This window comes from Antennarius striatus, chromosome 4 (assembly GCF_040054535.1).
Source record: "Antennarius striatus isolate MH-2024 chromosome 4, ASM4005453v1, whole genome shotgun sequence".
Taxonomy (NCBI): domain Eukaryota; kingdom Metazoa; phylum Chordata; class Actinopteri; order Lophiiformes; family Antennariidae; genus Antennarius; species Antennarius striatus.
Window position 1 is genome coordinate 22,559,770 of NC_090779.1, and position 27,065 is coordinate 22,586,834.

The following is a 27,065-nucleotide window of genomic DNA, read 5'->3' on the forward strand; positions in this document are numbered from 1 at the left end:
ACTTTTGTCATCTTTTCCACAAACATTTCTTTAAATAATATCCCGATCCTATCAGCTCTACTTCATTTGATTTTGTTTAACACCAAGGCATCGATGTAAAATACAGATTTAAATTGCTAACAGACAGATTCGTGGGTTCTGTGTTGGGGGGCTCGGCCCTTAGGTTGGGCACCTTTATCTGGAAACCTGGTCGACTCCCTCATTTTAACTGTAAAAAAAAACAACATATTATAGAAAAATAAGTCAAATGTTTTAAAGATGTCATTTCTTTTTAAAAAATGTAGACATCTAAAATTAGTCTGTACTCTCATGTTTGTGTGTTTGGCTAGAATTTTACAGATTTAGCATATTTCTTCATAAAACTGTGGTCTTTATTTATTATGAGTAAAGTTACATTTTTGATTTGCACCAAATAAACTGACTTTGAAAATCTACAGAATATCTATTTGCTCAACAACAGAATCAGTTTTGTTGTTAAAATAGCTAGGTGACCTGGTGACCTCACTTGGAATATATTATAAAGTTTAATCAGACTTGACCACAGACTGTGTGTGTGTGTGTGTGTGTGTGTGTGTGTGTGTGTGTGTGTGTGTGTGTGTGTGTGTGTTTTCATTTACTTGTTAACTTGTTAATGTTTGTTCTCATATAGATGTGCTCATCTCTGATTGGCTGAGCATGGTTTGCAGGCCTCCACACGTTCACAGCTATCACCCACAATGCACCAGGAGACTGAATGCTTCTTCAGATCTGGGGGGGCCTGAATCCCAACCACACACACACACCTCATCCTTTGTTATTGCAGGTGAGGTTGAACTGTGGGGGGAGGAGTGTGTGGGGGAGGACAGAGTTTGTTGGGAGACTCAGGCAGGAATGTCTTTTGTCTGTGGGGTGCAGTGGGGGAGGAAGAGGGAGGGGGGCTCCTTGATCCACAGAGAAAAGCCATAAACCAAGACGTAAAATAAATGTGGCCGAAAGTATGTGGACAGCTGTAGGTCCATTCTGTCTCACTGTAAGACGTGGACCCAGGTGTTCCACTGTTTCCTCAGTAGAGGATGTTTGTAGAGTTGTTTGTGTTTAAAACAAATTTGTGTCGCTAAAAGAAACAAATCAATATTTAGATTATTACTTTGATCAATCGTAACATTAGTAAATACAATATTATAAGTCGTCCATATACTTTTGGCTATATCTGCTGCATATTTAATGCTAATTCGGGAAACAGGGTGAGGTTTCTTTCAGAACAAAAGCATCGCATTAAAAGCGGAGTGAAGGTAAAACGAATGAATTTCATCGTTTACAAATATCAGTATATCAATATCAATTGATATATCAATAGATTACACACACACACACACACACACACACACACACACACACACACACACACACACACACACACACACACACACACACACACACGTAAATTGTAAATTAAATATTGATCTATTTTTTTTTATTATCGACTAATGTACGGAAATAACAATAAGGCACTTCAACATTATCAGAAACTTCATTGATGGATTGTAATGATAAACGCTAATGATGAATGACATAATAAATTATGTTTTATTTAATAAAGAGAGAAAGGCTCAACACATTTACTTGAACTGAAGTGAACCTATTATAGCTGCGGTTTTGCTTTTTATTTTCATTTTATATACGATATCAATATACAATGATAAATGTCCAGAAGTATATGGACAGTTGGATCTAACTTTCTCCTCAGACCAGACCAGATTTCCCTGTGATGTGAAATGAGTTTTACAAAACCACAGAAAATACATAAGAGATTTTAGATAACCAAATTCACAGTTAATTTTCAAAGGATATTTTTGGTGCTTGACAAGCTTTTAACCTGAGTTAGCTGAATTATTTATACTTCAACTTTCCGTCTACATCCGCTCACATCCTCGTTTTATTTTGAAAGTCCGACCGGATGTGTGGTCTAGAGGTGCGGGTACCGGTGGACTGAGGAGGAGGGGCCCCAGACGGCCCGTGGAGTTGTGTGGAGTCCGGTGTGTCTGAGTCACAGTGGGGTTTCAGGAGGTCCAGACGACCGGTGCGGAACGAGGGGGCCCGTTACAGTCCAGAGGTCGAACCGGGGTCCAAGTCGAACCGGGGTTCAGTTCCAACCAGCGTCCAGGTCTCTGTAGCCTCAGACTGTCCCGTTTGGACCTGTTGTTCTGGTGTGAGGGTCCCGTCCGGATCATCAGCATGTTGGGGCTTCAGCTGGCGGCGCTGCTCGGTGAGTTTCAAGAACCGCAGATAAAGAATTAATGAAGAAACGTCCAGGTTTGCACCAAAGTTCAGTTCCTCCTGTTTGAAGAAGCTGAAAAAATCGGGAATTAAAACCATCTTCTTCCACTTTTGATCCAAATTTATTCATATGATGAAAACGTTTTCTGAGGAATCAATAGAAAACCGATTCTAGATTTAATGTTTGCAGATAAATTAAAAAGTGAACTAATTAAACTACTAATTAAAATGTATTCGGTTACTTTAAAATTTTAATAATTCCAATTTTAAGGACTTTTTTTTTCTAGTTTAAACCTTATGATGGCGAAACATGATTTTTCACAGATTAATTGATAAACAGTAAATCCTTTGAAATCGGATTATATTCTCTCAAAAGTGTTGCTGTATGTTTAATCAGTAGTTAAATTGCTTATAATTCCTGCTGCGTTGAAGTACAATATTTAGTCAGTAATAAAAAAATCCATCTGTCGAAAAATCCAAAAACTTTCCTTACATCCTGTCGAAGAACGGAAAAGTGCGAAATCATGTTTTCTACATAGCTAATCGATCAACTTGATATCAGTTCTTGACTGGCTGTTCTGGATCTACTTCAGCCCAGTCCAGACTTTCAAAATAAAAGCCTGTGCTCTCAGCCCTGCAGGTGTGTGTCTGCGCTCAGGACGGCGGTGTCTTTGTGGACGAGGTCCCGGTTGAGGTCAGCCTTCCACAATTCAGCGACATGTGCACCGAGGGTAGCTGTTACCCGGCAACGGGAGACCTTCTGATTGGCCGAGCCCACCAGCTGTCGTCCACCTCTACCTGTGGACTGAACCGACCCGAGCCGTTTTGCATCGTCAGCCACCTGCAGGTAAATGTGTGGCCCCTGAGTGGCTCCTGCAGTGTTTGTGTCCTACTTCTGACTGGATGGTCAGTTTGTTTAGTTAATGTGTAAGAGCTTCACGCTGCAGTGCTTTGTGGGTAAAATCACCTCCCTATAAGGAAACGCTGAGTGGTGACAGCAGACAGATGTTTGTCCAGATGTTTCTGATGAGAAAACACAGACGCCTTAGAGGTTAAAGGGTCAAACTGAGACACCCAATCGGTTTTGAGAGAGTAAACTGAGCATGCTCAGTAAGATCCGAATGTTTGAGTTGAAGACAAACATCTGCCGTCCTCTCAGACGGAGCTGGTCAGAGCTGCCTCTCGCGCTTATTAAAAGGAAATGACAGAAGATCCACATTAAGCTTTGCTTTCCTCCAGCGTGTTTTGAGTTTATCTTTGAAACAGGAAGTGGATCAAAGCACCGTTGTCCAACAGAATGAAGTTCAATAATGTCCTAAATAAACTGCGGTCAGAAAATGTCCTCCTCCTATCGGCTGAGAGCAAGCAGAAAGGAATCTGAGGAATTCACCTAACATTAACTCCCCTCCCCCCGTTGTTTCCCATTAACCAGGAGGAGAAGAAGTGCTTCATGTGCTACTCGGAGGAGCCCTACGACGAGCTGCTGGACCAGACAACCAGCCATCGCATCGAGAACGTCGTCACCACGTTCGCTCCCAACAGGTTAAAGACCTGGTGGCAGTCTGAGAACGGTGAGAACATGAGCTCAGGGGTCAGAGGTCAACTCCACCTTTAACTTCAGAGAAGTCCAATCTTGTTGGGACGTGTTCAAAGTCTTACTAACTGATCACAGATCAGCTGAAGTTCATTTTATTAAAGAAGGTCATCAGATCAGAGACAAAAAGCTAATTTTAGAGCAATTTGGCTGCAGAACTGAACTGAAAAAAAGGTCTTCCTACAGGACGGATGTAACTGGGGTCTGTAATTACCCTGTTAGCAGTTAGCCACTAACTCACACATGAAAATCATCCAGAAATGATTTTAAATTGGGGCGACACCACAAACTCCTGCAGCTCCTCACCCTGAGCAGCGCATGAGATCCACCGCCGTCAAACAGGGAATGTAGATGTTTGCTGTTCTCACAGTACTTATTGTTTAGGAGACAAACAGTCGTTGATGTAAATCACTGCCCTTGTCGCTGACACAGATGTGTTTCGTACGCATCAGGCCGACATGCTAAATGAATGCTAACTGGTTTGTTCAGAGAAAAGGGACTGCAGAAGGATATAAATTGAGTCTTTGGGCTCAACGAAATCCTTTTATTTGTAAAGAATAAAAGCAACATGCATGTTCTTTAAGATAAAGAACGTTTGATTTAAGTTGAACTGATTTTCTGATGTCTGCAGGACTGGAGAACGTCACCATTCAGCTGAACCTGGAGGCTGAATTTCACTTCACACACCTCATCATGACCTTCAAGGTGAGTTCCACACACACTCGTAGCGCTGGACATGCTAGCGTTATCTGGCTTCCTTAAACTGAACTGTCACGCTAAGTGGTCACATGACGGTGGTTATCATCTGGACGAGGCAACCCAGGATTTCCCAACGTAGCCGTGGCCAAAGGAAGGAGGCAGTGTTTGCACAGGATTTTACAAACAGAATAAACAAAGACCAAGAAGTTAAACACTCCGTCCAGGCTAAAAGCTGCTCCGAGGAGAAAGGAAGGCAGTCAGTGTAAACAGAAATGTTGGGTTCTGATTCATTTAAGTCCTGGTTTAGATCCTGTCTATGTATGGATCACTTCCTGTTTGTATTTACTGTCATACTGAGCTTATTTGCTGCTTGTGGCTGAACCACGACTTCCCCCCCATCAAGGCACTGGGTTGGAAATGTGAGAAAAAATTAACAAAATATTATAAAAAGTATAAAAATAGAAAAAACAAGATGGCTAACCAACCAATCAACCAACAAACCTCAGTATACAGATTAACCCGCAGCCATTGAGCCACAACCTCCTCATTTCAGTAAAATTCATAGAAGTGAGGTCCAATGAATTTCAGTCTGTCTGTTTGTTGTTAGAGCAGTCAAATTAGACATCCTATTGTTAAAAGTTTTTGTCAATAATTTTATGCCTTGAACTTGTCCAACATCAGGTTTCATAGATGTTAATTTTTAATTTTTTTTATTTTTTATTTGTCCTGTCTTGTTGATTCCCAGTCGGATCAGTAGAACCATCAGATGACGTTGGCTTCATGTTTTTCTAAAATCTCTCTCCTCAGACTTTCCGACCTGCTGCCATGGCGATCGAACGTTCCGCTGACTTCGGGAAGACGTGGCAGGTTTATCGCTACTTCGCCTACGACTGTGAGAGTTCCTTCCCGTCCGTTTCCCAGGGTCCTATGCAAAAAGTCGATGATGTCATTTGTGACTCCCGTTACTCTGACATTGAGCCATCTACTGAAGGAGAGGTAACCGCTGATGTGAAAGGAAATCATGCAATGACACAAGGAAGGAAATGTTGAAGTAGTTTATAAAAAAAATATTTTTTTTCCAGGTTATTTTCCGAGTTCTGGACCCAGCGTTCAAGATCGATGATCCCTACAGCCCCAGAATCCAGAGTACGTCTCAATCAATAAAATCTGTTATTGATCCATCATTGCTCCATCATTGATCACCTGTTACTGACTCGTGGTTCAGACATGTTGAAGATCACCAACCTGAGGGTGAAGTTCACCCGACTGCACACCCTGGGAGACAACCTGCTTGACTCCCGTATGGAGATCAAGGAGAAGTATTACTACGCCATCTACGACATGGTGGTCCGAGGAAACTGCTTCTGCTATGGACACGCCTCCGAGTGCGCCCCCATTGAGGGAACCGGGCAGACCCGCGAGGGCATGGTGAGTCCTAACGGGGGGGTGAACCTGAAAGGTGACTAGGATTGTCATGGTTCATCTTTGGACTTACGAGTTTGTTGTGCTTGCAGCTTCAGTCACTGCATGTAAATATTGATTGATTTAGTGATCATTTTATCACCTGATTAGCTGCACCGTGCACTCAACAGTTGGTGTGTTTTGTGTCTTCAGGTTCACGGTCACTGCATGTGTAACCACAACACCAAAGGTCTGAACTGTGAGCAGTGTCAGGATTTCCACCACGACCTGCCGTGGAGACCGGCCGAGGGACGCAACACCAATGCCTGCAAGAGTGAGTCCATACTGGTCTATAATATATATTGATATATATTATACAGTAGTTATTTGTCACTGTTGTTGTGTTTACTGATGGTGTCTCTGTTCTCTCTGGTGTGTGTAGAGTGTTCCTGCAATCAGCACGCAGACTCGTGTCACTTCGACATGGCCGTGTTCGTGTCCTCGGGTAACGTCAGTGGAGGCGTTTGCGAAGACTGTCTTCACAACACAGCCGGACACAACTGTGAGCAGTGTAAACCATTTTACTACCAACACCCAGAGAGAGACGTCAGAGACCCCAACATCTGCCAGCGTGAGTCAGAACTCTTAACCCAGACTGATGTGGAAATGATGTCGCCTTCATTCTGACGGTGGTTTTTGTCCTGGAACTGTTTCCGTAGCCTGTAACTGTGACCCTGTGGGTTCTCTGAATGGAGGAATATGTGACGGTTTGACCGACATTCTGGTCGGTCTAATCGCCGGTCAGTGTCGCTGTAAACTCAACGTGGAGGGCGAACGCTGCCAGCACTGCAAAGAGGGGCATTATGGGTTGAGCGATGATCCTGAAGGCTGCAAGGGTACGACATCATACATAATAACAGCTACACTGACACGTGCACACAAGCACACTCACACAGTGGTGTTGAATGCGTCTGGATTGTTTTAGCATGCACCTGCAATCCTGTCGGAACACTTCCTGGCGGAAATCCATGCGACAGCGAAACAGGAAGTTGCTTCTGTAAACGTTTGGTGACCGGAAGAGACTGTGACCAGTGCGTGGTAAGGAAATACTTTAAAATAGTTTCACTGTTGTCACACCATTCAAAAACAGGTCCTAAAAACAGCCAATGAAATCAGACTACAAGTTTAACCATCCAATGAGATCACAGGACTGAATCTTGAACTCATCAGGCTGGAATCACATAAAAGAACTTAAAGAAAACCAGAAGGAGAAGCAAACGTTGAATGATTTGGAAATAATGACACCAGAATTTTAAAATTGTACAATAATACTGAGATTTTCCCAAATCAGTAAAAGCTTTTAACTGCATTTTTTTTGGTGAAACTTGAATATGGAAAAATTACTTTTTAAGATATTTATGAAAATATTTATTAAAAATGTGTCCAAAATGTTGAGTGTTTTTTTCAAAATTGTGTAAGATCAGGGTTCACGATGTTTAAGGCTGGAGCATAAATTGTGTGAGGAGACAGTAGGGAGTGTGTGAGGATGCGAACCTGCTGCTGCGACTCAGTGGGGGGGTCACATGTTCTTTGTGTGTGTTTATTGGAGGAGATGAAATGACTTCCTCTTACAGCTTTAAATCAGTTTCTACAAAGACAGACGGCTGGAGGAGGGGGGGGGGGGCAGTAAACCACGTACCCACCCGCCTCTAACATCTGTGTGTGTTTGCAGTCTGAACACTGGGGTCTGAGTAACGACATGGACGGCTGCAGACCATGTGACTGTGACCTGGGAGGGGCCGTCAACAACAAGTGAGTTCACAAATCACTGCTAAGCTGGAACACACTTCATTGTGTGTCTCCATGATGTCACTGAGCCTCATCATGTGACCTCTGGGCCGTGAAAGCCCTCTTCCTCTGCTCTGACATCCTTTCCCGTCTTCCTGCAGGTGTGACCAGGTGAGCGGCCAGTGCGTCTGCAGAGATCACATGTTCGGTCGTCGCTGCGATCAGGTGGAGTCTGGATTCTACTTCGTCGCTCTGGATCACTACACCTACGAGGCGGAGGACGCCAAATTCGGACCTGTGAGTCACGTCCTAAACATGTGGCGTCGATTCACTCTGATGTTTCAAATTTTACTGTTTATTTTTCTTCCCTCTGCCGTTAAATGATGTTAAGGATAATAATAATAATAATGATAATAAGGATTCAAGGTGTGTGAAAGGTGTTTTCATCCGTCCTCATTTCTTCATCTTGGGTCTTTAGGGAGTGACGGTTGTCCCGAGGCCACACCCTCTGGACCGCACCCCCACCTGGACAGGTATCGGCCTGGTCAACGTCCCTGAAGGAGCTTACCTGGAGTTTACTGTAGACAACATCCCCCACTCCATGGAGTATGACATCCTGATCCGCTACGAACCTCAGGTGGGTCAATGTTATCGAGCGACAGCTCCGCCCACCATCAGAATTTAAGCCATGTGATTGGCAGAAGATTAAACCACTGTGATTGTTGCTCCTGCAGCTGCCTGACCAATGGGAGGAGGTTTTGATGACAGTGATGAGACCCGGACCAATCACAGCAGACAGTCGATGCATCAACACCGTGCCCGACGACGACAACCAGATGATCTCACTTCACCCCGGCTCGCGGTAACGTGTTGTGTGTTTAGATCTGCAGCTCTGTGGAGGAATGACGATGTTTGTGTTTTAAGGAAAAGCTCAGCACTGCTCTGATGTGTTTCCTGTCTGCCCCCCCCCCCCCCCAGGTACGTGGTTCTGTCCAGATCGGTGTGTTTTGAATCCAGTCTGAACTACACGATCCGTCTCAGCCTGCCGCTGTACTCCGCCCTCAGCGATGTCCAGTCCCCGTACACGCTCATCGACTCGGTACGCAAACGTCGTGTTATCGATAAAGCTACATTAGCTTCCAGTCGGGCTCATGATTTTCCTCCCGCTCAGATCGTGCTGATGCCTCACTGTAAAAACCTGGACATCTTCACAACTTCCGAGGGGGGTGACATCAGCGGGAACAGCGGTTGGGAAACCTTCCAGCGTTACCGTTGTCTGGAGAACAGCCAGAGCGTCGTCAAGTCGCCGATGACCGACATCTGCAGAAACTACATCTTCAGCATCTCCGCCATGTTGCACGAGGGAGCTAAAGGTTCGCCAGCCTGTATTTAAATTAATCTGACTCTGACTCCTAGCTTTAAATATTTGTTATTATGATCTTAGAAATATATGTTAGGTCAAGAAGAGGAAAAAAGAATTAATGAGCCGACTCCTAAGGAGACTCATAATCTCGGTGGTTTTGGTTGTTTGTTTTCTGGCATGAGATCTGGACTCTCTGCCAGTCAGTCAGACCTGAAGAAGTCCTTGACATCGACTTGTTTAAAGAAGGGAGGCTTCATCATTTCAGAAGTTAATATGGATACAGTGAGAGCCACTCAGATTTGATGACCGTGAGCTGAAACCTGTCTGCACCAAAACAAACTCTTGAAGAGAAATTCCTGTGCATTCTGTTGTTTCGTAAATTTTACTTCATTTAACCTTTTTTTCTGAAGATGATTCGACCCTACAGAAGGAGATCAACCTTAGAATGGCTTTCATTTAATCCAACCCCTGAGCTCTGACCTGGTCATTCCTCTATAATGATTTGCTGATGTAATTAAATATAAGTCATTAAAATTATCACAAAAACCCCCCAAAACATTTCACCGTTTGACCTTCGCTCGGTTCCCTTGCTTGAACACAGCTGAAGTCTCCGGAAAAGAAAATGAAAGCATTCCTGAAGCATTTCCTGATTTCAGTGCTCAACTCTGACCTTTGACCCCTAGTGCATGAAGGGAGGAATTCCCCTCAGGGTGTAATAAACCTGTCCCCACTCACTTCAATTGTGCCTTTGGATATTTTGAGTTTATTTCAAATTTAAATTTTTAGTTTATGTGGTTTCCATGGAAACATGTTGTTAGGTAGATAGTAATGGCAAGCATGTCTGATAAATTGTAAAAGCTATAAAAGATTCACCAAACACTTGAGATAAATGAAACAAAATCAGTGGTTACAGCTTTTAGTATTTAGAATTTTCTGCAATTTTTAATTCTTGAGTTTGTGGACAGACATAGATAGATTGATAGGCTATTGATTTTACTGACTTCAGAATCTCACTTCTCTCTTTCTGAAACACTGAGATCTTGCTCATATTTAAATTCAGGAGACACAGAGAACTTTATTTTCACAATCTGTGGTTAGAGGAAGACAAAACATAAAATCTGATCCAAGTACAACTTTTCCCTCCCGTGAACTTCCTGTTAACTCTATTGTTGGTTTGATTGATCACTCATCTCTGGTCCTGTACCCCCTGAACAAGACGTGACTGGTTTCTTCTTCTCTGCATTCCTGGAGCGTTGCCAGACCTCCAGGCTCATGAATCTGTCATCGTCAGCACTAAAACGGGATCTGTGGACGAGGCTTTGTCTTCTGGTCCTGTTGAAGCACGTCGGTCAGTAACATCCTTTGTTCTTGTACTCCATTTCCCAGAATGCCGGTGTGACCCTCAGGGCTCCCTGAGTACCGTGTGCGATCCCAACGGGGGTCAGTGCCAGTGTCGGCCCAACGTGGCTGGCAGGAACTGTGACAGCTGCGCTCCGGCCACGTTCCAGTTCGGACCCAATGGCTGCAGAGGTCAGACCCGATCGATCTAATCAATCGATCTAATCAATGTAGAGGAGAGCAACGAGGTGAAGTTGCGTTTTTGTGTGTGCAGCGTGCGACTGCAACCCTCTGGGCTCCCAGAGCTCCTTCTGCGAACAGCTGACCGGGCAGTGCTCCTGTGTTTTGGGGGCGTCCGGTCGGCAGTGTGACCGCTGCCTGGGGGGTCACTGGGGCTTCCCCGCCTGCAGACCCTGCTCCTGCAACGGACACACCGACAACTGCGACGCAGAAACCGGACGCTGCATCGACTGCAGGGACCACAGCGCTGGACACTACTGTGATAGGTGAGATCACACCTGTGTGATGTCAGCAGGGGGCGGGGTCAAACGCCCAAACAAACGAGAATTTTATTTACTGCGTACTGATAGATGAAGTCACATTAGTAATAAAATCCATCCAATTACATTTGATCTGAGGATGACTTCTCTCCCATCTTCATTCAGGTGTCTGGATGGTTACTATGGTGACCCAGTGCTGGGGTCAGGTGACCACTGTCGTCCCTGCATGTGTCCCGATGGCCCCAGCAGCTTGAGGCAGTTTGCAGGAAGCTGTTACCGCGGCAGCAACTCCCAGCAGGCCATCTGCGTCTGCATGACGGGTTATAAAGGTAAAACGGGACGTACTTCACCTTTATCTAAAGTTACACCTCCATCGGTTTTTACTTCCTGATGGAGCAGGATTTCACAATAAAACCAGATGTGATAATAAAAAGCAGACAGGATAATTACAGTCTGGAGGTGAATTCAGCCCCAGGGTGTGGTGAGCGGAATCTCCTGTGGTGGGTTTGAGCTGACGTCGGGCTGGAGCTGCCCTGCAGGGAGGTTTTTTAATTGAAGGAGAATCAGCTTAGTGATTTGGTTGTGATGTCAACACGAGCTGAGGGCAGGAATGTGACGCCGCCTGTCATTAGAGGAGGAAATAAGACGTTGAGGCTGGAATCAGCTGCCGACAGATTCATGAAGGGTTCTTTATAGCTCCACTCCAAGCCGTCTCCACACACACACACACACGACACAAACATACAGACAGAGATGAAACTGGAGTGTAAAAATACTGGCTTGTGATTGGCCGTCACATTTATCATTTATAAACAAGTATAAAATGTCTTCAAATGTTATCGTTTTCTTTCAGACGTGTGTGAGATCTCTAACTCTGTCTCCTCCTCTCTCCAGGTGCTCGTTGTGATGAGTGCTCACCTGGTTACTATGGAAACCCGGGGGATGCTAGCGGACAGTGTCAGCCCTGTCAGTGCAACAACAACATCGACATGCTGGACCCGGACTCCTGCGACGCTCGGACTGGCGAGTGTCTGCGCTGCCTGTATCACAGTGAAGGTGCTGCCTGTCAGACCTGCAAGTTGGGTTACTACGGCAACGCAATGTTGCAGGACTGCAGGAGTGAGTACGCTGGGCTACCACAGCAACAACCGCTGCACCTTAAGCAGGTTAAAACCTGCAATAAAAAGTTGAAAAGTGAAAACAAGGTGACGATGCTGATGACGTCTGGTTCTTGTCTCCAGAGTGCGTCTGCAACCAGCTGGGCAGCGTCCCCTCCAGCTGTCCTTCATCCAGCGACTGTCACTGCGACCGCAGCAGCGGTAAATGTCAGTGCCTCCCCAACGTGGTAGGGCAGCACTGCGACCGCTGCGCGCCCGACACCTGGAACATGGGGGGCGGCGACGGCTGTCAGTCCTGCGACTGCGACCTCAAACACTCATACGGGACGTCCTGCAATGAGGTGAGGAACCCTGTGAGGTGGAAATGATGGCCTCAGATCTTTTATCATGTTTTACTTCATACCCTGAAAGATAAAACTCTCTTCAGATTGTAATTTACTAAATAAACAGCTAATTCTGATTGAACGTTTATGTCTGATTAAGAGGTTTTGATGATTTCCTGCTGGTTCCCTGATCCACAGATCAGTGGTCAGTGTTCCTGTCAGCCTGGCTTTGGAGGAAGAACGTGCAGCGAGTGTAAAGAACTGTTCTGGGGAGACCCTGAGGTTAAATGTCACGGTAGGTTCTCTGTTTCTCGGCTTCCAGAAACCAAATGAGCCGACATAAGTAGTCCAACCTGTGTGCTTTTGAGGGTTAAATTCAGTTTCCTTCGTGAATGCTAATGACTCGACACAAGTTCAGATCTGAGTCCAAAAACCTACTTAGAAAGTAAAAACAAAGCTCGGAGGCGTCAGAAGTTCTGTGGAGGAGGCGTTCAGTCGTGGGAGAGTTCCCGCTCCTCTGCTGGTGTTGATATTGGGTCCAGATGTTCCTCAGAGCCGAGAGGAGGGCAGAGGTTTTGCCTGAAAGATCCCCCAAAATCCACAAAGGGGCTTTGTTGGTGTGACGCAGCACTGAAGGTGGGCCTGCTGAGAGCAAAGACTCCAATGCTATGTGATAAAATTTTTAGACCTGAATTCACAGAAGCTCCTGTTTCTGGAGGACTTGGCCCCGATTCATCCTAGGGTAATCCAGTAAGACACAATTTGATCCAAACCTGAAAGATTTCATACTTTTAAAAAAAAAAATTATTTCTTATTGAAATGCATTTTATCTAATTTTGATTTTTTTTTTAGTGGAGATGTTACCTCACTCTACTTTCACCAAATGTAAGAAAAAAAGAGTAAAGGACATTGTTCCACAGGTGAGTGAGGATGATGATGATGATGATGATGAGTTGCATAGGATCTCACCATACTAAAGACGATGAAGAGGCGGGTCCACGGATGTCATTACATTTAAACCACGGCTCTCCTCTTCATCACAGAAACATCCTGAGACCTCAGAGGGGAAAAGATTAAAACAACAGTTCAGATTTTCTTCTTTCCAGTCTGGGTTCATCTCTTGAATGTGGTCCTAAGCCGCTTAGACATTAAATGGTTAATGTGTTGTTGTTGAGGTTCTGTTTAGCGCCACCATCAGGACAAACCTGTTCAGACGTGTTGATCTGAAGGAAATCAGTCTGGTTCAGGTTTGTTGGTTCTGCAGCTGCGAGGAGTTTGTGTTTAATATGAACCAGATGTTAAACACACACACACACACACACACACACACACACACACACACATGCATTCATTTTTTTGTTTTGAACTGGATGTCAGACGGTTTGTCTCGGTCTCTTCCTGTCAGATGTTTGTAGAGAACATGAAAGTTTGAACGTGTTCAGATTATCAAACTTCCTGTTTGTCTGAATTTGGTCTGAAAACACTGTGTGTGTCCGTGTGTGTGTGTGTCCGTGTGTGTGTGTGTGTGTGTGTGTGTGTGTGTGTGTGTGTGTGTGTGTGTGTGTGTGTGTGTGTGTGTGTGTGTGGGAAGGTGAACCCTTTAATTAAACTTTTATTTTACGACATGAAGAGGCAGATGGGATCAGAAGAACCTCTAGAGGAGATGCTTCAGCACCTGGAGACAAACCCCCACCGAACACGATCGTTCCCTTCAAAGGGAGTCCCTCCCCCAACATGATCCCTCTTTATTTCTAGCAGCACCTGTATTTACATGGTGTCTCCTTGAACTCAGATCCATGGTTCTGTCTCTGACGTCATCGTGTTTCTGTCCCAGCGTGCGACTGCGACCCTCTCGGCATCTCCGAGCTGCAGTGCAACAAGGTCAGCGGTCACTGCGTGTGTGTGGAAGGCGTCTCGGGTCCGCGCTGCGACGTCTGCGCCCGTGGCTTCTCCGGAACCTTCCCCGACTGCCGCCGCTGCCACGAGTGCTTCACCGAGTGGGACCAAATCATCGGTCAGCTGACCAATCAGACGCACCGCCTGGTGAACAAGGCCAACGCCATCAAAGCCAGCGGCGTCAGTGGACCCTACAAGAAGTCCATCGAGAGCATGGAGAAGAGCGTCGCGGACATCCAGGTCGTTCTGAGCCAGAACCCGGCCTCGCAGCCGCTGACTGAGATCCAGGGGCTCCTGCAGCAGGCCAGGTGACGTTCAGCTCCTCATCTGGAGGGTGCATCGGGTTTATTGTGGCGTCTAACATGAGTGTGTTCTCCAGTGACCTGATGGGGAGCGTGAGCCAGATGTTGAACCACACTGAAGAGAGTCTGGCCCAGGTGGAGGACGCCGACTCGGCTGCACAGACCAAACTGGACACGCTGATGTCGGACACTCAGAAGCTTGAGCAAACCGTTCAGGAGCTGCTGGAACACGTGGAGTACATCAAGAACTCTGACATCAGAGGTGAGAGGGGTCAAAGGTCAGAGGAAGGTGGGGATGTGAGAGAGAGAGGGGGGGGCTGTTTGATGTTTAAGCTTTTCAGTTTTATAGATTTAACTTTACAGAAAAAGATCATGTGGCTCTCAGCTGACTTGTACTTCCTGTTTGTTGCCAGGTGCGACAGACAGCGTCAATAAGTACTACTTGCAGTCTCAGGCAGCCGAAGCTCAAGCCAACGCCTCCACCGTCGAGCCAGGAAGCCCTGTGGAGACCTCCAGCGCTCTACGGCAACTCACTGAGGACAAAATGAACCAAACCACAGAGGAGTTTGTGACGAGACACACTGAGCATGCTCAGAGGCTGGATGACCTGGCAGGAGAGCTGCAGACTCTGGACCTATCAGAGCTCAGCCGTCAGGTAGCAGAACGTCTGCATGTGGATCAGGACCTTCCGGTGACTCAGTCCCGTTGTTCATTGTCTGGTTTGGTTCTTCCAGACCTGTGGCAGTCCCTCATCGGGTCAGGACTCATGCGGCTCCTCTTCCTGTGGAGGTCTGGGCTGTGTGGACTCTGACGGGCGGATCCGGTGCGGAGGTGAAGGATGTGACGGCGTGGTGGCGGCGGCCAGCACCGCCTGGAAGAGGGCTCACGACTCTGAGCAGGAAATAAACAACGCCATGGAGGAAGTGGAGAAACTCTCCAAGATGGTGAGTCTGATGGGATCTGATATCTTCTGACTGGTCCTGGTGGGAAACACATTTGGCCGATCCTGATCTAAGTAGTTCTGCTTAGAGTTAATGTTCTCGTCTCTGTTACCTCCAGGTGATGGAGGCCAAACTGAAAGCGGACGAGGCGAAGCAGAGCGCTCAGGATGTTCTGATGAAGACCAACAGAACCAAACAGAGAGTCGACCGGAGCAACGAGGAGCTGAGGAGCCTCATCAAGCAGATCCGGGACTTCCTCACACGTACGTAAACGAGAAACGTCAACTTTAGTGAAACCTGAGATCAAACTAAAAACGTTTTCTTTAGTGCAAGTCGTCACAACATGTCTGTGTTGTTTTCAGAGGATGCTGCGGACCTGGAGAGCATCGAGTTGGTGGCCAACGAGGTTCTGGCCATGCAGATGCCCACCACGCCGGCTCAGCTGCAGAACCTGACGGAAGAGATCCGACAGAAGGTGGAAGAACTGGGAGGGGTGGAGATCATCCTGCAGCAGAGCGCCAATGACATCCAGAGAGCCGAGGACCTGCTGGACGAGGCGCGCACGGCCAGGTGAGTCCTACCTGGACAGCCTGGATCCAGCTCCAGGATTTTATTTGTTATAATTTTCTTTGGCCTGTAATGAATTGTGATTCCTGTGTGGGTCAGCGAGGAGGCGGCGAACGTGAAGGACTCTGCAGAGAAGGTGAAGCAGGCGCTAGAAGAAGCTCAGAGAGCTCAGAGCACCGCCAGCAGCGCCATCCAGCAGGCGGCCGCCGACATCCAGAACACCAACAACCTGCTGTCGTCTGTCAGTGGAACACACATCTCAAAAAAAGTTTGCTTCACATCACAAACACCCGGTTAACATGTCATCTGACTGTGATGCGTTCAGGTGGAGTCAGAAACGGCAGAGGCAGAGTTGAAGCTGAACAACGCCACCCAGAGGCTACAGCGGCTCGAGCACGACGTGACGCTGCTGAGAGACAAAGCCCTGAACGTCACGCAGAGCACCGAAAGGACCAATCAGGACGCAGAGAGCATAGGCAAGATTGCAGAGGAGGTGAAAAAGGTGAGTTCATAGTAGATGAATTAGTTTAATACAAACAGCAAGCAAACAGCAAACAGCATTTTTTTTATTCATTTGTTAACAATTACACATTATTTCAGCAGCAAGTTTTGTTAATGTCATTTAATCAGTTGCATGGAATAGATTATTTTATGTTGTGATGCTAATGTGATCAAGAAATGCTGCTTTTAATTGATTAAACTGGGATATTTTTGTAACATATTTGAAAACAATGTGTTAATCTGGCCTAATAAATCTATTTAAAGCTTCTTAAGTGAGGTTTGTGTGTTTGTAGGATCTAGACTCTGAGGTGAAGGATAAATACGCGACAGTAGAACAGCTGATCGATCAGAAGGCAGGGGGTGTGGCTGATGCAAAGAAAAGGGCGGAGTCACTGCAGCAAGAGGCAAAAGACCTGCTGCTGAAGGCCAGTGAAAAACTACAGCTCCTCAAAGGTGACATTGCACTTCTGTTGTTGTTTTTGTTTATTTGTTGGTGTTTATTCCGTGTCTGTGTCACACTGTAATGAACGTCGGTGTTTTCCAGATTTGGAGAAGTCGTATGAAGACAACCAGCGGACTCTGGAAATGAAGGCGGAGCAGCTGGTGGAGCTGGAGGCCGCGGTCAAAGAGCTGCTGCAGGAGATCAGCCACAAAGTCACGCTCTACAGTACCTGTCTGTTCTAGGGTCAAAGGTCACATTCATCCGCCCTGGGGGAGGTGAATTAAAGGAACGTGACTCATTTTTTATGTTGCATCTGTGCAGCTCACCCAAAATATGACACCAGACATCCCAGAGATGAAGTTTGTTGATCGACAAATCGTATGTGGAGCTTCACGCTAAAGTAGTCTGACAGGATTCTCTGAAATAACTGAAGATGTGTTTTATAATGAAGAGCGCTCGATGGAGTCATCGTGTTTTAAAAATTAGCCCCCATCCTCTTCAGTCATTCAGGAGAACACAGCAGTGCATTTAACTGTCAAGTATTAGAAAGGTGTGAATCAAGAAACTCGAAATACAGAAGATAAAGTGTCCATTTTATCAAGCTGTTCCTTTAACAATGACCTGTTGACCTCTTCACTGACCTCCGCTCCACCTTAAGTAGAAGTATAGAACCAAAAATGAAAGATTTTAAATCAAAACTGAGATCCTTTACTGAATGACACCAAAGATTTTATTTCCTTTATTGAAACGACTCTAACAAATATATTGAATGTTTGATTTTCAGTTGATTTCCAAATTGGACCCTTTTAATGTGAGATGGCTGAACGTTCTTGAACACACCACCAGTTTGAATCTTTTGACATTCAGCTGGTGATTAATAAAATGTTAATTAATTTAGTTATTTGCCAACAAGTCCATTAACTTGTTGGCAAATAACTCGGATGAATTAAAGTGATTGTAAAAGAATTAGGGAGAATTTTTTTTAAACCCATTAAGTTGGACTCCCTCAGAAATTTTAAATTGCAGTTTTTAAATGAGCCTGAATGTAATGAAATCAAAATACTGATTGTCAGTCATCTGATTCCATTTTAAAAGTTTTGATTGAATGTTTAAACTGTGATGCAACTCGTTTTTGTTTTTTTAAATTTCTAAATGGCTGAAGCATCGAACCCAAAATTATTCTTAATAAAAATGTCAAAACAGAATCACAACATGGATGAGTTTTTACTGGAAAACAGTTGAAAGCTGTTATTTATGTCTTCTGTATTCTGTTTCGTGGGGGATGGGGGTGGTGGTATGTTTTGGGTCATGGTAACAGAAAGGGAACGTGACCCCCCACCCCCACGCCCCATAGAGAGCTGGTTCAGAGTCATTCAACTGAAGTGGGACTGAAAATAAGCGGCTGACGCTGATGAGCAGCTGATGTTACTCCAGATAAAAAATGTTGAAATGGGAGTTAAATTCATGTCTGATGCTGAAAAAATTAAACTGATTTGTATCCACATCTATTAAAACCAATAACCTTCTTCCAGTAGAGTCACTGGTTTCAGTTCAGGTTTCATTTCCAACATGGAGGATGTACAGATCAAAAACTGTTCACTATATTTTCCCCAACATGTATTCACACACTTCCAGTGTCTGGATGGACTGGTGTCTTTTTACATACAGGAAATTATAAGATTTTTATTTGGAATGTTTCCAATAATTTTTCTATAGTATATATCATGTTTATATGAAAAACTTAGTCCATCAAAATAAATATTTAGTATCTCATAATGAAGATACTATAAGTCAAAGTAATGACTTCATATCCCAAATTAATGATTCACTCTATCAGTATTTATTAAAAACCTTACTAAAACAATTATTTAAGTTCTCAAAATAATGACTAGAGGCTCAAAACATTTTAAACTCTCAATGTATATGACAATAATACATAAAATATATTTTCAAAAATATTTACTTAATATCTTAAAACAATTCAAAACTAAAAATATTGACTTAACATCTGAAGATATTTGAACTGTTGTCAAAATAATGTCCTAGTATGTCAAAATAATGAGATTCTCTTGATTAAAACAAATTATTTTGAGAGAAATCATTATTTGTATAGAACTTTTACTTGTATAATATTTTGTTATCATCACACTGACTTGCATCATTTTTTAACATAAAAGTGTAATTTCTGGTTTCTCTCCTTAGATGAATGTTTTCCAGATTTACATTCACCAAAAATGAGATCAGTTCTGATCTTGTCTAACATTATTTTTAATCTACAATATTTACTTCTTTAAGTTGAACAATTATTTAAAATAAAAACTTTTTGCTTTTCTCTGGTTTCCAAATTTTTGATACAAAAATTCTTCACAAATATTCTTCTCTTTATGTGAGACCAAAGTAAATATTGTTCTGCCGTATGAATTGTTTAAAAGTCTGCACTGGACAGAGTTTGTATTGTCTTCAGGTTTTGTTCCAGAAAGCATTGTGATCCACGGTTCAACAAAGAGCTGAAGGAGACACACAGCGTCCCTTTGTCTCTAGTTTCTATAAGAGAAATGCCGAACACTGAGCATCTCTTTTATGACGCGCTGCTGGCTCAGGCTGTTTGGACAAAAGGCTTCAGCTGCTCAGGTGCTATAAAGAGCAGCAGCAGCTCCACAGGTAACACAGCGAACACCCGCAGCCACAACAGCAACCGGTGGAGCAACCAGAGAGGCAACATGACTTCCAGCGGCATGAACATGATGAGCAGGGTGAGAACCGCAAACATCGGACCATTTACTAAACTAGTCCAATAGTATTAGTACTAGAATGGACCCTGACTATACACTGAATGTTAGGTTTATGTGTTTCCAGCCTCCTTCCAGGGTCGTGATTCATCACAAGTAGTTCATAAAACCTCAAAATGTTAAGATTTGGATTCAAGTCCAACTACTATTAACTGTTACTAGTTAATCTCTTCTCCATCTCATTCTTGAGGTGGTTCCTCCTGAGGAAATCTGCAGTCACTCAGACTAATTCGAGCTCGCTGACCGGTTAGAAACAACCAGTTTTGTGCTGATTGAGCTCAGATCTGGACTCATCCTCCTTTCCCTTCCTCAGGTCGTCTTCTACGAGGACAGGAACTTCCAGGGCCGTTCCTACGAGTGCAGCAGCGACTGCGCCGACATGTCCTCCTACCTGAGCAGGTGTCACTCCTGCAGGGTGGAGAGAGGCTGCTTCATGGTCTACGACCGCACCAACTTCATGGGCAACCAGTACTTCCTGAGGAGGGGTGAATACTCTGACTACTCCAGCATGATGGGAATGAACGACTGCATCAGGTCCTGCCGCATGATCCCCATGGTAACCGCACAACCAATCACAACACATCTGGACTACCATATGTGTAACCTGTCACATCATAGATCTTTACACCACATGTGTAATCGATTATTCTCATGTTTCAGTACCGCGGCTCGTACAGGATGAAGATCTACGAGAGGGAGAACTTCGGAGGCCAGATGTACGATCTGATGGATGACTGCAACAACGTCATGGACCGTTACCGCATGTCCAACTGCATGTCTTGTCACGTGATGGACGGCCACTGGCTGATGTACGAGCAGCCCCACTTCAGAGGCAGGATGATGTATATGAGGCCTGGCGAGTACAGGAACTTCATGAACATGGGCATGAGCGGCATGAGGTTCATGAGCATGAGGCGCATCATGGACTCCTACTATTAGAGTCACTCTGAAAATGATGACAACATGCCAATAAAGTTGTGTTTGACTAAAGTTGAAAGGGTGGTGTCTAAATTATATTGCAACAATGATGTATTTGTCTTTATCAGGTCTTTGAACCAGAATTTTTTTGCCATAAGCGTGTCTCTTCGCTGACGTCATTATCGGGGGTCTTTAGCCAATCAAATGTGGTTAACAGCATACCTGCGGTTCAGTACCGGCATATACCCTACACCGGTACCTACCGGAGGTGTGCCGGACGCAGCCTCGCGTCATGTCCTCTGATTGGTCCATCACTGCCGGCGTACGTAGTGACGTAAGCGATGTCAGCGATGGACCAATTAGAGAACATGACGCGAGGCTCCGTCCGGCACACCTCCGGTAGGTACCGGTGTGGGGGGTATGCCGGTACTGAACCGCAGGTATGCTGTTAACCACATTTGTTTGGCTGAAGACCCCCGATAATGACGTCAGCGAAGAGACACGCTTATGACGCAACATGTAAACTCCAGGCTATCAGTTCCGGTTGTTGTGGATTGTGGATCCTGGACTAACGTGTCTGCTTCGACTTTTGTCCGATGTTTGACCGGACAGACACCCGGAAACCAGCCGGTCAGCGGTGGAGAAACTGCCGAGATATTCAATGCAGACCGGAGATGAAATAAACTCCGTTATTTAGACTGCGCCTCTTTGGCAATTAGTTAATATACTATAGACTATAATTATAGATATATCTTTGGCATCATGTCAGCCTTTAAATACTAATATTTTCCCTTTCAGTAGTTCTAGCGCGGCACGGTAGCGCAGTGCATAGCGCTCTGTGCGCAGTTTGTATTTTCACCCTGCCTTGTTCTCCAGCATGTACAATAAATTATTTAATTCACAGGGAATTAAATATTAAATCGCGTTTGATATCCTCTGGTATTACACAGCTACCTTTCTAAACCGTACATTTACAAATCGTAGTCATGCCCTCACATCCCAGCGGGAAATGTGTGTAGCGCTGCGATTAATTTATTTTAAAAAAAATTAAATCTTTTTTTTTTTTTTTTTTTTACAAACTGTAGTTTTCTATACAATGTGACATATGCTCAGTGTACCTCGTCTTAAAACGGGTTTCACCCCTTTTTATCAATTTCCATGAAAATAAACCCGTCGGGATCATCGAGGAGTTACACAGGATTATAGGAGAATGATGTAGAAATCTTTCAAATTAGTTTCAAATTCTATTCTCTTAATGACATTGTGCTGCAACCTCAGGCTTGTGTTCTGAGGTTGCAGCTCTGGTTGTATTGCTTTCAGTTTCATGTCATCTCTCTCCGCCTGTTTTCCTCAGCCCCGGTGTGCCCGGTTGCTCAGCTCTGATTGGTGCATCGATGGACTGCTCGCCACGCCCTCCCTGCTGAGTTCTGCTTAGCGGATTGGTGCGGTTACCTGGACTGCTGGCAACGCCCTCCTTCTGAGGTTGGCCCATCTGATTGGTGCATCGCTGCAACTCCTCCTGGTCACGCCCTCCCCAACAAGGTCTGCTCAGCTGATAGGTGTATCGCTGGACTCCTGGCCACGCCCTCCCCGCTGAGGTCCGCTAAGCTGATTGGCGCGTTTACCTGGACTCCCGACCACGCCTCCTCTGCTGCAGCCTTGTCAGCCAGATCAGAGCGTCAGTTTTCCGCCTGGACAGCGCCAGGGATCCCACCCGCCTAATTAAGAACAAACTAAACATATAAATTACACGATTTGTCTAATTACACACATCTGAAGCCTCCTGGAGCTTCCCCAGGGTTCATCGGAAAATGAACCAAAATTTCTGGGCTTTGAACCCACACAGAACAGGGACACCTGGTGGTGAACTGCTAGTACAGCATCTGTTCATCCAGCTTCCTCTCAAGCAGACCTTCGTGTCTATGAACGTCCAGCCGTCAGGTTTACAGCACAGGCCTCGCTCACCAGAGCTAAGATCTTCTCCTTCATCGCCATCCAGGTCATGTTCTGGTTCTATTGGACCCAAACAGCGTGTTGGGCTGCGGGTCCTGCAGACGCTCCAGAACCGTTTTATTTCTATTTATCATAAAACATCCTGACCGGAAATGGAAATCATTTCTGAAACAATAAAGGGTTTTGTTTTATAAGCCTCATACAGATTTATGGCTTTAGGGTTAAAAGTGTCATTAAACACATTAACCGCCGTCCGACTCTCAGCAAAGCATGCTGGTCCTGTTGTCACCTGACTCATAATTATTATTATTATTACCCCCACGGGAGCTGGAATGTGTGGAGATGGAGGCGGGAGCGTTTAGGGCCGCGTGTGGAAAGAGGAAGAAGAGGAAGAGGAGGAAGAGGAGGAAGAGTCAGAGTCCACGCCACAGGTGACGCGCAGTTCCAATACGGACACGGGGTTCCAATATCGGACAGAATAATGGAACCATGGAGATGGGAGGGTTCCATCATCTTGTCCGATATTGGAACCATGGTCCTTGACCGTGTCCGATATTGGAATACGGTTTCCAATATCGGACACAATATTGGAGGGACGGTGGGGTGTAACGAGTTTTATGAGGAGCATTAATCCTCCCATCTTTCATGGTGTCCATTCAATCAGTCTGTTAAAGGCTGGCCTGATGCTCACCCGCATTAAACACACACAAAAACAAAAAACAAAACAAAACACGCAATGTCTACACTTATATCTGCAAACCGTTTCATACACGAAACTCTGATGAGATCATGATTGACAAATGAACATCTGCATCAGTGTCATGATATAATAAATAATTACCGGCAGGAGGACAAATGAAAATCTGTTGTCTGAGGCAAATCAAACACCGCACCTTCAACAGAGAAAAAAAAATGAACAAATATTTTTTAAACGAAACATAAATCTACTTCTGGTTAACGACATCATCAATAGCTAACATTAATGGTACACTTTATTTGATTTAAAGAATTCAGAGACACTTAGAGTAGTAACGACAGACATCTTAGACAGACAGACAGACAGACTGGTGTCTGGAACACAGGATACAGTGGTGTAACGGAAGTAAGCGCTTTGATTGTGATATGCGCTAAATAAACAAGACACGGACCCAAAGCTACAGAAAAGCTTCTTAAGTTTGCCACACATATCAGTTATAGTTTAATATGTCCTGTGCATGTTCTGTACTTTGTGCTCAGAAAATTATGTGATAGACAAGAACTAAGTATTACGCTGTCTATCGTTGCGTAAGCAGATGCGTTTTGTGGTCATTTCCATTGTTAAATGGAGATTCCCAACACGGCTAGTCCTCAAACATTTCGTTCGGCCTGGATTAAAATCTGATGTAGCTCTACTGCCGCTCCTGTCACATCAAGATGTCATGTCGTATGAGACAGTTTATCTTTCTGAACGGTACATTTTCAAATCTTAGTCAGCGCTGCGATTATTTCATTAAATAATTATTAGTTGGGTTTTTTTGCAAACGGTAGTTTTCTATAAAATGTGAGAGATGCTCGGAGTGACTCACTTCTACACGGTTTTTATCCGTTTATCAATTTCCATGGAAACCCGTCAGAATCATCAAGGTGGAGTTATACAGGATTGCTGGTAGAAATAGACGAAATATTTTAAATTAATTTTAAATTATATTCTCTTAATGACGTTGTGCTTTAACCTCAGACTTGTGTTCTGAGGTTTCAGCTATAGTTGTATTGTTTTCCCCTTCATGCCATCTCTCTCCGCCTGTTTCCTCTACACCGGTGTGCTCGGTTGCTCAGCTCTGATTGGTGCCTCGCTGGACTCCTGGCCACGCCCTCCGTGTTGAGTTCCGCTCAGCTGATTGGTGCGGTTATCTGGACTATTGGCCACGCCCTCCCCGCTGAGGTCCGCTAAGCTGATTGGCGCGTTTACCTGGACTCCCGACCACGCCTCCTCTGCTGCAGCCTTGTCAGCCAGATCAGAGCGTCAGTTTTCCGCCTGGACAGCGCCAGGGATCCCACCCGCCTAATTAAGAACAAACTAAACATATAAATTACACGATTTGTCTAATTACACACATCTGCAGCCTCCTGGAGCTTCCCCAGGGTTCATCGGAAAATGAACCAAAATTTCTGGGCTTTGAACCCACACAGAACAGGGACACCTGGTGGTGAACTGCTAGTACAGCATCTGTTCATCCAGCTTCCTCTCAAGCAGACCTTCGTGTCTATGAACGTCCAGCCGTCAGGTTTACAGCACAGGCCTCGCTCACCAGAGCTAAGATCTTCTCCTTCATCGCCTTGTACTTGTCCTCCAACTGTTAGGATTATGTAGGTGGGGGCCAAAACGTTAATGACGGCCTGAGGGTGACATCAAAGCAAATACAGCTCATCGAAATGCATTGATATTCTAAATGCTACAGAACTACTATCCACTGTATCCTGAAACCTTTGTCCACCACAAGGGAAAATATGTTTGCACATCCATTATGATCATATCCACCAAAGCACCGTCGAGCTTTTACTTCCTTGAAACTGCAAAAATTTCAGCAGATCAAGAAAATTAACGCAGAGCTGAGAGTGAGATTTGAACTCATAACCTTTGGATCCAAAGGCTGTTAAAGTGACCATTCAGCTACTTGGCGGCTTCACTCACCATCCACTTTACATAAGATATAATTACCGGCAGGAGGAGGAATGAAAATCTGTTGTCTGAGGAAAATCAAACACCGCAAACCAACACTTGCATGGAACCCCACTTTCAACTTTTCACGGGCCAGATACAATCCCACGTCTATCTGTCCGTCTATCTGTCGGTCGGTCGGTTCCCGCTAGTTGCCATTATTATTATTATTATTATTATTATTATTATTATTATTATTATTATTATTATTATTATTATTATTATTATTATTATTATTTGATTGATTTGTTCACCCTTTTATTGGGAGTAATCAGTATTTCTCCTACGGTGAATGCACTGATTGTAAGTCGCTGTGTTTCAAAATAAAACTCATGCACCCAGTCACTTGAATAGTTTTTTCTTATAATTATTTCGTTCTAAAACAAATAATTTCGTTTCCATAAATGTTGATTATTACCGGTAATTCATTAATAAAAGTTGTTTATTTTCTGTTGATGTCTGCATTTGACATCAGACCACTGCAGTGATTTATTATTAGACTACAGCCGTCCTGACGTCATTAACGATTATCGAGCAAATGAAGGCCGGTCCGTGAAAATATTGTTTTACATGAAACACTGGCGCAGCGCCCTCAATCGGCTGGGAATGAATGAATGAATGAATGAATGAATGAATGAATGAATGAATGAATGAATGAATGAATGAATGAATGAATGAATGAATGAATGAATGAACGAACGAACGAATGAATGAATGAATGAATGAAGGAATGAATGAATGAATGTTAACTTAAACCGCTGGTCTAAATGGTTCACCCTGGTTGTGCTCAATGTGGGTCAGATCCAGGTCATGTTCTGGTTCTAATGGACCCAAACAGCGTGTTGGGCTGCGGGTCCTGCAGACGCTCCAGAACCGTTTTATTTCTATTTATCATAAAACATCCTGACCGGAAATGGAAATCATTTCTGAAACAATAAAGGGTTTTGTTTTATAAGCCCCATACAGATTTATGGCTTTAGGGTTAAAAGTGTCATTAAACACATTAACCGCCGTCCGACTCTCAGCAAAGCATGCTGGTCCTGTTGTCACCTGACTCATAATTATTAGTATTACCCCCACGGGAGCTGGAATGTGTGGAGATGGAGGCGGGAGAGTTTAGGGCCGCGTGTGGAAAGAGGAAGAAGAAGAGGAAGAGGAGGAAGAGTCAGAGTCCACGCCACAGGTGACGCGCAGTCCGTGTCCGATATTGGAATACGGTTTCCAATATCGGACACAATATTGGAGGGACGGTGGGGTTGTAACGAGTTTTATGAGGAGCATTAATCCTCCCATCTTTCATGGTGTCCATCGATCAGTCTGTTAAAGGCTGGCCTGATGCTCACCCGCATTAAACACACACAAAAACAAAAAACAAGAACTAAGTATTACGCTGTCTATCTTTGTGTAACGTCTGCTCGAACAAGTTGGATTGAAAGTTTGTTTCTTCTGACTACACGAGGAAGTCTGACCTTCATGTGCTGCATTTGAACGTCACAAAGAACCATCTGATACACAGTGTTCCACTCGCAATTAGCGAGGAGAGGGGACCATTTAACATTATGTCACCATCTAGTAAATAAACCACCTGTTATGAGACAGATCCTGTCATTTACATGTTAAGTGTGGTCTAAGTTAGCGGGCGGGACCCCTGGCGCTGTCCATTCGGAAAACTGACGCT

The 27,065-nt window shown here is 44.6% G+C and overlaps 2 protein-coding genes across 2 annotated transcripts; both read left to right on the forward strand.

Annotated features, from left to right (window-relative positions):
* The first annotated feature begins 1,922 nt into the window (after window positions 1-1,922).
* On the forward strand, window positions 1,923-18,234 carry lamb1a (laminin, beta 1a). Its single transcript, XM_068312009.1, has 33 exons — window positions 1,923-2,245; window positions 2,889-3,103; window positions 3,689-3,827; window positions 4,482-4,555; window positions 5,357-5,545; window positions 5,632-5,695; window positions 5,775-5,977; window positions 6,164-6,284; window positions 6,393-6,581; window positions 6,670-6,846; window positions 6,936-7,048; window positions 7,683-7,762; window positions 7,900-8,035; window positions 8,217-8,375; window positions 8,473-8,600; window positions 8,717-8,837; window positions 8,910-9,111; window positions 10,488-10,631; window positions 10,714-10,945; window positions 11,105-11,268; window positions 11,834-12,058; window positions 12,181-12,398; window positions 12,579-12,675; window positions 14,215-14,584; window positions 14,656-14,840; window positions 14,992-15,233; window positions 15,313-15,522; window positions 15,638-15,782; window positions 15,882-16,089; window positions 16,186-16,327; window positions 16,412-16,588; window positions 16,881-17,040; window positions 17,132-18,234. The coding sequence occupies exons 1-33, from the start codon at window positions 2,215-2,217 to the stop codon at window positions 17,269-17,271; spliced, it is 5,400 nt and encodes a 1,799-aa protein (XP_068168110.1). The 5' UTR covers window positions 1,923-2,214; the 3' UTR covers window positions 17,272-18,234.
* A 903-nt stretch (window positions 18,235-19,137) lies between these two features.
* On the forward strand, window positions 19,138-20,798 carry LOC137593359 (gamma-crystallin M2-like). The gene is made up of 3 exons (XM_068312010.1): window positions 19,138-19,782; window positions 20,132-20,374; window positions 20,479-20,798. The coding sequence occupies exons 1-3, from the start codon at window positions 19,585-19,587 to the stop codon at window positions 20,755-20,757; spliced, it is 720 nt and encodes a 239-aa protein (XP_068168111.1). The 5' UTR covers window positions 19,138-19,584; the 3' UTR covers window positions 20,758-20,798.
* The last annotated feature ends 6,267 nt before the right edge of the window (window positions 20,799-27,065 follow it).